The sequence below is a fragment of the Melanaphis sacchari genome, unplaced genomic scaffold (genome assembly GCF_002803265.2).
Source record: "Melanaphis sacchari strain LSU unplaced genomic scaffold, SCAv2.0 Contig432_pilon_pilon, whole genome shotgun sequence".
NCBI lineage: Eukaryota > Metazoa > Arthropoda > Insecta > Hemiptera > Aphididae > Melanaphis > Melanaphis sacchari.
This window is the reverse complement of record NW_020271277.1, coordinates 19,704-30,458: the sequence shown is the minus strand read 5'-3', so window position 1 is coordinate 30,458 and position 10,755 is coordinate 19,704. Positions and strand designations below refer to the sequence as shown.

Here is a 10,755-nt window from a genome sequence, read left to right as displayed (position 1 = left end):
TGTGTGTACGTATTAGACGAAATTGAGGGTATTTCTAAGCCAGACAAGAATTCATGTACTTGTGTGTATCCTATTCCTAAAAATGTAATACAAATAAAATGTATTCGAATACTTTACAAGTCTGTCAGTCGCAGATTTTATACTTTGAGTTTCTAAGTACCTTAAACTTACCAATTGCTATTGTACTATTAACGATGTCTTTATTTATAGACCAATTGGTTTTAGGCGATTCTTTTACTGTACATATCTTCGATTTAATATTGCACATCTTACATATAAACCAGCACTCTGAATAACAGCCTCTGCGGTCTTCAGACACAAAATCCATATCAATGAAACTACATCCCAATCCAATATCATGATTAACATTTTTTATTTGGGCAAATATGTAGGACAAATCAACAATTCTCCTACCAATAATTTCACCAAATGATTCACTAAAATAAAATGTTTTGGATAGTTATGTAAGGATTGGTTAGATTAGGTACAAGGTAGGTATAAGAAAAATTAGTATTACGTGTTGGAAAAATCGTGAGTTTGTGCTTTTTCAGCCGATAACACATGACTTTCAATTTCATCGATATTTCTAATAAAGTTCACAAATTAAAAAAAAAAGACATTATATGATTAAATGTTTTACGTTCAAACTACGATCTGACGAGTTAATAAATTATTGATATATACCTGGGTGTAAATTCATTTGCGTTAGAAAATATGTTTCTTGATGGACCTTCTAATAACGAAGGTGCCCCTGAATTTTTTTCAGTCGACGTATCATGGGAAACCAAATCAAAATGTTCCTCTTGTTGAGCATTAAAATTAGCAGTTTTTAATCTAAACATTTTTTGATGATTATCCAATGTATAAATTTAAGTTTTTACGATTTTGACTTTAAACAGGTTTATAATAAAAAATATCTATTCGATTTTTAATTTTTTTTTTAATTGCGATAATTAAAACTTGTATAAGGAACCTTGTATAAATAGCTCAAAAATGGTCAAAATATTTTGATAATTTAACCGTCTATAGACAATACGCTAATACACTTGTATTACAGTATTACAGTATATACTTTGTATTTCAATTGTATACACAATTACACTTGGTAAAAATGTCAAGTATTTACAGTTATTATTTTTTGAGTTACAGTAAAATAAAATCAATAAAATTCTCAGTTTTCCGTTACTTTTTTAGGGTTTTCTCTGACGCTTTTGAAAACTATTGGACATTTAATAATTTAGACCTCTAATATAATGCACCAAGGATGTCCAATTTGCATTTTGCTACCGAAAACCCCCTATGACTTTGAAAATTAAAGCATTATTTCGAATAGTTAGATAATAGTAGTTATACAAATAACAAAATAAAAAACATTATATGTATAGTGTATACGAAATACGATTCTGAACGAAGATGATTTGTCAGTCTAGATTAAATTATATTTAAATATTGTTGCCTATGTATTTTATTTTGTTACAAGTAATATATTTTTTAATATAACGGGTTGGTGGTTGCATACGGCATGGTTAGGTACTTTTTTTAATTATAACAAAAATCAAAATTCATTTGATAAAAATTCGTTTTTTTTACGTGTAAATTTTTGATTTCGTGAAAATTAAAACTTTAAACACTCCTATTTTTTTTTAATTGAATAACCCTCAATTTTTTTAAAATTATTCTAAGCTTAACTTATGAGAACAAAGTATTAAATTTTCAATTATTAGCTTTTGGTAATAAATTCTTATACCTACATTTTTAACTAAAATAATTAGCCAATATTCATTATTTTGACGAATTTTGTCAATATTTGAACCTCGAGCGTTTATAAAAAAAATTTAAGATTCGGTTAGAATCTAAAAGGTACGAGTAGAGCTTAGTATTAGTAAAATCACGAGTGGGAGTGAAAAGAAACCCGTTATACTATTTTATAGTCAACGAGTAGGTACCTAAGTGACTTGGTTCTTATGATAAGCACTACTCATTCTGTAAACTTGGAATTATTATTATTTTATTATAAATTTAAAATTCTGAGTCTAAACAATAATAAATGTATCATATTTTGTAATTTGGCATATTTTACTTTTTTGCATCACGGGCTGCTTTCAATTTTTCAACCATGATTTTTTTTTACAGACGGTTTCTTCGAACTGTATGGAGTATTCTTTTTAGAACGGTCCATTTTTATAGTGAAGCAAATGCAACAAAATATAATAAAAATACAGCACACGCCACACAGTAAACGGCAAAATAATTCGTAGTTTACTATAATAAAATACAGAACTACAGAAGTGAATAGTGATACTAGTATACTATTATCAAATGTCGTTGTTTGATACCAAGAATCACGATTATAGATAGAATAATGTCTAATATCTATTATCGACAATCGTATAAATAACTTATTTATATAATATAAATAATATCGCCGCGCGCCCGCAATAATTATTTATGGATAGCGACGACGCGGGTCGGCACTCGGCCGTCATAATAATATTATGCCTCAGCGGTGGGAGTATGTATTGCCAACGGCCGCCACATTACAACAGCAGCACCGGTTTACGGCATAAACTTAGTTTTTTTTTATACTTTCCATAAAATTATCCCCTCGCACTTCCAATAGTATTCAAACATTGTTTGCCGTAGAGAATCGATTTTGGTACCAAATTAAAGACCAGAACTCATTCTACGTGCCTATAGAAAGTTTTTTTGCAAAACTTATTAGCTATTTATTTTATGACCTTTTGAAAAACGGAAAACTTCTCGTTGTAAAAACAGTAGGTAGGTATTTTTTTTTTTTTGAATATGGCTCTATACACACATAGTAAATATTCTTATCTTTCTTAGGGTATATTTAGATTTATTATACCATTATTACTTTCGGAGTACTATTGGAAGTCCGGGGCGTTGTTTTGATATTTGAAAAATTAACCTTCGACGTCCTCTTAAGAAATATTTGGTAAATATTTTTAAAAAGTAGCTTTATAAATCTTCGTTATATACATGAATATTATTTTCATCATAATTCGTGTTAGGTTCATTCGGTTTGAAAATGTCACATAAAAACTCTTGCCTCTTTTGTCTCTTCTGGTATATCTTAGAAACGCATTATAATTTTAACGTAGTTTGTTAAACTTAACATAATTTACTTTTGCTAACTTTTTTTTTTATCCAATGCTTATTTATCTTTTAAGTATAGAAATAGCATGAGTTTTTTTCGGGTTCCCGTCATAGTCTGATGACACACTAATCGTTTTCATTCCTTTAAAATATATAAAAACTTTTTATTCTTTGGTTTTAATAATATTTAGTTTCATAAAAGTTTTCACAATATTTTTTATATCATAGATAACATAGTTTTTATTTAAAACATGCACGAAAGTACATTTTTTTTTGAATATATTATCATAATAATGGTGAGGCGAGACTATTATTTCTGCTTTACACAGACATTTTTTAATTGGCCTAGCCTGAACTATGGAGCTATGACCCCTGAATGGAAATATATGGTTACTTTATTCAAATATTGTATTTTTAGTATTTATAAAATATAATTAAGTTGCAACAAAAAATTGGTTTTTTTTCTGTGCCGAACAAAAATAAAATGAATTCAATACAGATATTTAAATGGTTGGCTCTTTATTAACATGGGCCTAAAATATGCGTAAGAAGTGGAGAAGTGTAGAGCATGCTTTATTTGGTCCACAAGTATTTTTAGTTTCAAAACCAAGTATGAAATTTTCATGCCTTAGTTCAGAGTTGCAAAATTTAATAATTACAAACGTCAGATTGTAGAGCCTTATCTGTCTGCTAAAAAGTATATCTGTTACAAATAATTTTGGAATCGCCTGATTCTGCGTCATATTAAGAGACACATTTACTAAATTTGGCTTGACATTTAACATAATCCTGAGAAATTTTTATGAAACTTTAACTTGATACTTAGTTTTTTTCTTTTTACTGCCTTTTACGGGTTTTTTTTTTTTTTTTTTACTGATAATTCTGACTAAAATCCAATTAAAAATGCTTAGTGAAAATTGAATGAAATTTACTTAGAGATGTTAAAGTAACTTTGACTAGACTAGAGCAGTGTTTCTCAAACTGTGGGTCGTCAGTCAATTTTTGTGGATCGCGAACAATATTTGAATTATACAGATTCCAATAAATATATGTTACATTAATATGAAATATATAATTATTAGGGCTCGGAAGTTGATGACCTTAAAAACAATAAAAAATACCCATAAAAATGGCAAAAAATGTCCTAAAAAAATGACCTAAAAAATCTACAAATATTAATTTTATATTAATAAAAATACATTTTTTTTAAATATTTTACTCTAAAATTCAAAATATGACATAAAAATGACAAAAATGTCCTTAAAATAGGAAAATTAAAAAATTAAAAATATTTGTTTTATAAATATCTGTGGTTTAAGTTATCGGCATAATGGTCAACAAGAAACAATAAGAAATTAACTAGTGTGAAATCAGTAAAAATAACTAAAAATGTGGGAAAATGACCTAAAACTCTCAAAAAATGACTTAAAAAGTAATAAACACCAAAAAATGCTAAAAATTCAAAATAAAAATTAGTTATTTAGATTCACATGCTTATGAAACAGATTTGTGACCAGGAGAGCATCGTCTAAAAAGTTCCAAAAAAAAAATGCAAAATGCATCAACTTCCGAGCCCTAATAATTATGTTATATTGTTATTATAAAAAGTACATTTGTAAAAATTTATTGATTATACACCTATACAATAATAAAAATAGTAATTTAAACCTAAAAATAGTACCTATTAAATACATTTTATTATGTTATTATTATTATTATATTTTTCTTTAATTTAAAAATTTACAAATTTTTTTTATTCAACTATTTTTTGATAAGTGAAACCATGTGAGTCACGAAATATTTTTCGGGAGAAATTTGGGACGCGATACTAAAAAGATTGAAAACCACTGGACTAAAGTCATTTCGAGCATAGTGATTTTTTGCTTTAATTTTGAATTAAATTCGATAATACTTGTAACTCCATCTAAATATTGATTTTTTTTATTTCCACCTCCTTTATTTTTTTTTTGTTTTAGGCTTGAAACAGTTTTTAGAAATTTATTAGATAAGATATTAAGACGTCTTGTATTGAACGTAGCTTCTTAGCAAAATATTTTTAAGCAGACAGTTATTTTATCTCTTACTTTATTTGGTATATAATACTTATCAATGTTTTTTTTTTCTTTCTCTTAGACTTATTGCGGTCAGTTCTAGTCTTGTAATGGATAACATAGTAAAAATAAATTTATCTTGTTTAATTTTTTGGATAGTTGTGATTATTTAAAATGCATTCTTATCATCAGTAGATATTTTAGATATATATCAATCATATTATTTATTATTAATATTATTGTTTGTATGGATATAGTTATTTACAAACTTAAGCGGACCCAAATTTTTACATTTGAGTCACGCTGCGTACACTGTTCACTACACACGTGTTTCGTACATCGCTCCGCATAAATCCGTGTTATTTTAACCAAAATGAAATAAAAAATGTTTCATTTTACATCATTAAAAGCGTAATGAAAATCTCTACATTAAACTGTTTTTAAACACATCAAAAAATCTAAACCTTGTCGATAATTTTAAAAAAATTGAGCATTTATAATTATAATTATTTACCAATTATCTACTCACACGACCATTCCATACCGGCTATCAAACAGCCGGCGGTGATTAGTCTAAACCAGGGGTCTCCAACCTTTTTTTACGGCGGGCCAAATTTGATATACGCTTTGGCATCACGGGCCAACATTTTTAGAAATGTGTTGTCTAAAAAAAAAAATGTTGTCTATCTAGGATTCTAAGAATATCTGATAGGTTATGAAATTGAGAAATAAATAAGAATAGATGAGATTTATTTAAAAAAATGTATGTTTATTTATATAATTTTTTAATTTATTAATCAATTTAATAAAAAATAAATTAAAAACAATGAAAATTAATATATTATTTTCAAAACATTAATTAGCTTGGCGGGCCGTAGATTGGTGACCCCTGGTCTACACCATTATCGCATCGCAGTGTCATTAACTATCAATATACACAATGACTCCAAAACCACCTATCAATAAATATAAATCAAGTCAATCGATACCTAGTCTATCAACATCTCAAAATAGCCCTACAAAAAATTATATACAGAGTGCATCAAGTGACGTATTTAATTAATTTGTTGAAATGGATGAAATCTAAGTAGCATTACCCACGGGGATTACATCCAAACGTAACCACTCATCTACCGATGACCCAGAACCTAAAAAAATAAATCTATTTTTATAACGGCTAACAAGTATTCGCCGCTCGCTACAGAGAACGAAAATAACGAAAATATTTCACACTATTCCCGAGGAAACGTTACAGAAATCCTTGCTACGTTTCTACACAGTGTTTGGACCAGAAAAGAAGCAACATTGGAGAGAATAAAAAACAACTGTGAGCCTTTTCATGCAAAATTTGATTATTTATTTACTTCAGTACATTCAAATATTGCAGTTTTCATTAAAAATGTATTAGCTATGTAGATAGATTCTTACACACAAATTAATTCTGCCATTGATATTGAAAGTAGGATAATTAGAACTCAACGAAAAACTAATATGGAATTTATAAATAAAAAAATAGAATTATAAAACAACGAACAAATTGATGAACATAATTTCGTAAAAAGTCTAGCTTTATTTTTAAATATTTAATTTTAATAAACATCAGAATTTTATTACATTTAATTGTATTTGTAAATTGTTTTTACTCGTATTATTCAATTTTTATTAGATAATTAATTTTTAGTTAAGTATTATTATTTAGATTTAAAAAATAAAAAATAAATTTAAATTAATTGATACAAATGTTTTTTTTTCAATAACATATATTGTATTTAAAAATAAGTGCTGAATTACAGTGTTAAAAAAATTAAATGCGCAGTTGAGCTGTAAAAACAATTTTGAACGCGGAGTTTAGATTATGTATTATAAAATGGCCACGATGAATTCACAGTTATAGTACACCGGAATCTTCAACTTCAAATTTAAAATTGACAAATTCAAGACGAAAAAAAGTATCAAGGAAGTATTATTTAGAGTACCTAAAAATTGATTTTTTTTTTTTTTTTTTTTTTGAATGAAGATGATGACAATCCACGGCCATAATATATTATTTATATGAAGTACTTACAAACAAAAGTATACACCCGAATAAATATATCGGTATATTGTAACCAAACATTCTGATCTGAAAGATCACCCACTCTCTTACTTAGAAACAAAGCTTAAAAAAATTTAAAACGTCCAGAACAAAAGTTACACAATTTATCAAATTCAACAAAAAACCTTTGTAACCTTCATACGTGATAAGTTAATGAACCACAAAAGCTGGTAGAGATATATTTAATATGTGTAGATATTTGATGATTAGGGTTCAAAAGGCGTCTAAATGACCCTACTATCAAATGATAAAGTTGCTTGTAGAATCAATAAAATATCTCAATGTACAGAAGATCAGTTAACTCAAAGAGTTAATAAAAGTAATTTTTTCTCATTACAACTAGATGAATTAACTGACGTTCAAAGTTTATGCCAACTACTTATATTCAAAATTATGTATGAACGACCCACATGAATTTATGTTGTTATAATGTTATGTGAACCAATCATTCAAGGTACTAGAGGAAATCTTCAATCTTCTTCTTTATCGGATACACGTCAAAATATCGCGGTAAAAATATCGCGGCAATATTATCGCGGTAAAAATATCGTAAAAATAAATATGTCGTTGGTACAAAAATATCGCAATAATATAGAATTCGTTACAATTTAAGTAAAAAAAATATTATAATACAAAATAATTAGTACAGTCATATATAATCAATAATAGCGTTTTATTTTCATTATAAGTTAAGTCATAATATATATAATTTTAATTTAATTTATATTTGTTGGTATTGGAAATGGTGTGATATACCACGTAAGTAGTCGTCAACTGATCTATTTTTATAGTCATCACATATTTTCTTCAGTTTTATTGTGGAATCTTTATATTTTTTTTTCTTTGGTGGTTCAAATCCTGCAGTATATTGTTCAATTTTGAAACGGTTTAAACTTTCTTCTTTTTTTAATGCAGTAATGAATGCCCAAATCGATGGATGATGCGCACTTAGCATAGAATTAAAAGAATTATGCCAACCTTCAACCGAATTGTTTGTTCGTGGAATATCATCGTCTAACATTGAATAACAATTCCAAATTTTAATTGAAAATAAAGGGGCTCTTCTAGTTCTACGATTAGGTCTACCGATCCATGTATCTTCAAAATAATCAATTAAATTTGATAACATTTCTTGTTGGTAAAATTGAGATTCGAGTAAAGTTTCAAAGGCGGACAATACATCATTTTCTGGAATATAAGCAAGTGCAGCTAGTTTTCTCAAATTAAGAGCAAAATCGGAATCATTTGAATATTTGGACTGTAATCCGTTGGACTGTATATGTCGCCAAATACTTTGACATAAATGAAAAAAACAGCCCTTTATATCGACTGAAGGAAATACACATTTTGCAGCATTCATTGCACCTTTTTCGAAATCGAACATAATAGATTTTGGACTGAGTTGTGGATGTAAGGATTTTAATGCAAGAAACATGCGTTTATAAGTCTCTTCTTTCTTATTTGGTAGTAAAATATATGCAGTTGGTACGACATTTGAATAACTAACTCCGTGTATTGTGTAAAGTTGATTAAAAATATGAGGTGAGCATGAAAAAGTGCCATCCGCCAACCAATGTTCACATATTTGCATTAACTTTAAATTTGTTTCAGTTGTAAAAATTAAAAACCTATCATGGTAACCGTCATAATTAACACTATCATACTGTAAAAAAGTCTCACCACTTGTTGTTTTCCTGTACTCGTCTGGTATTATAAGATCGTTTAACGATTTTGGAATAGGTGGAGCACATGTTTCGATTTTTCGAATTCGTTGAACAGTACGCTTTAATTGATTTAAACTCGGTAGTTGTCCTGCTGCGCTTTGTGTAATCTATAATATTATGTAAATTATTGTCTAATAAAATAAAAAAATAAAATTATGGTAATAAAAATGTGCAATGAAATTTACTTCAGATGTTATAGTCCCCACAACACAGTGAGTTGTTAGTTGCGTATTTTTTGCCGTTTCTTTTAATTTTTGGATAGCCTCTTTTGCTTCAATTTTGCCTATGTCGGGAACGTGATTATTATGATCGGTTGTATGAAGAACAACTTCACCAGAAGAATGTAAACGTCCACGGCATTTTTTTTTTGTGTATTCTAAACACCTCCAAATAATTTTATCTGTTGTTTCACGTTCTTTTTGGTATAAGAAAGATTTATATTTTAGTAATATTCCACCTTTTTGGTTGGTAATATACTCCATAGTGCAGGCTGTGTGCTGTGTTATATTACCAAACGAATACTGCCGTGTACGAGCGTTCGTACAAAGCAAACAAATTATTGCTATCTTTTAAATAATAAATATTGCGATAATAATGACGCGCGAGATTATTGATATGCTATGAAATTAACCACGATGTTATTTCAGCGATATTATTACCGCGACAATATTATCGCGATAATTTGACGGGACACCTTCTTTATCAGCCTACCGGTCCGTTAAAGACCATTGCTGCCTTCAAAAGGTCTCGCCATTTATCTCTGTTGTACGTCAGCTCAAATGTTAAATTTTGGCTAGTCTCTCTCAGGTCTCTGTTTATTACATCTATCCACCGGGTTCTTGGTCTTCCCAGGAGCCTTGTTTTGTTAATTTTCTCAACAAGTACTTTTTTTATTAGTAGTCCATCTGCTCTCCAAGTGTGACCAAACCACTCTAGCCGTTTGTTTCTAATAAACGCTAGGATATTTGGTCTGTTGTATAATTTCTGTAATTCAACATTTTTTCTTCTTTCGTAGGTATTGGTTTCTTGGTTAAAATGTGGACCATAGATGTTCCGGACTTTTCTCTCAAATATTAATAATTTCCTTTCATCGCCTTTTGTTAAGGATCATGTCTCGCAAGCATATGTTACAATTGAGCGCATGTATCTATGATAGAGAAGAATTTTTGATGACCTTGAAAGTAATTTTGATTTTAGTATTTTGACTATACTTTATAACACCTATTCCCACACATAATTATTTCATTCACTTCCTGATGCATGTTATTCTTATTATTGACATTTACTCCAAGGTACTTAAAATTATCCACTGCTTTGAATTTCATGTTACTAATTAAGAGATCGTTTGTATTTTGACATCATCATATACTTAGTTTTATTTTCATTTATACATAGGCCCATTGACTTACTTGCCTTAATCAGTTTCTCGGTTGTTTGAACAATTTCTTCTTTCGTCTTCACTAATACTACGATATCATCCACGTAAGCTAAAATTACCGACTCTCCAATTATGTCCATGTTCCGTTGTTCGTTTGTATCTTTTACTATTTTTTCCAGAGCTAGATTAAATAATGTGGGAGAGAGGGTATCTCTTTGGCGTAGACCAGATTTTACCTCAAATGTTTCCGAGTAATTTTGTAAGTATCGTATTTTACAAATTGTCTTCTTATTACACATTTTAATGAGATTTATATACTTCTTTGGTATTCCGAGTAGTTCCAAACCTTTCCATAGATCCTTTCTTCTTATACTGTCATAAGCTTGTCTG

At 28.6% G+C, this 10,755-nt stretch overlaps 1 protein-coding gene across 1 annotated transcript; it reads right to left on the bottom strand.

Annotated features, from left to right (window-relative positions):
- Nucleotides 1–7,984: 7,984 nt before the first annotated feature.
- Nucleotides 7,985–9,469, bottom strand: LOC112597647. The gene is made up of 2 exons (XM_025343772.1): nucleotides 9,173–9,469; nucleotides 7,985–9,094 (listed from the first exon to the last, which is right to left on the bottom strand). Exons 1-2 carry the CDS (start codon nucleotides 9,467–9,469, stop codon nucleotides 7,985–7,987), a joined length of 1,407 nt encoding a protein of 468 aa, XP_025199557.1.
- Nucleotides 9,470–10,755: the final 1,286 nt, after the last annotated feature.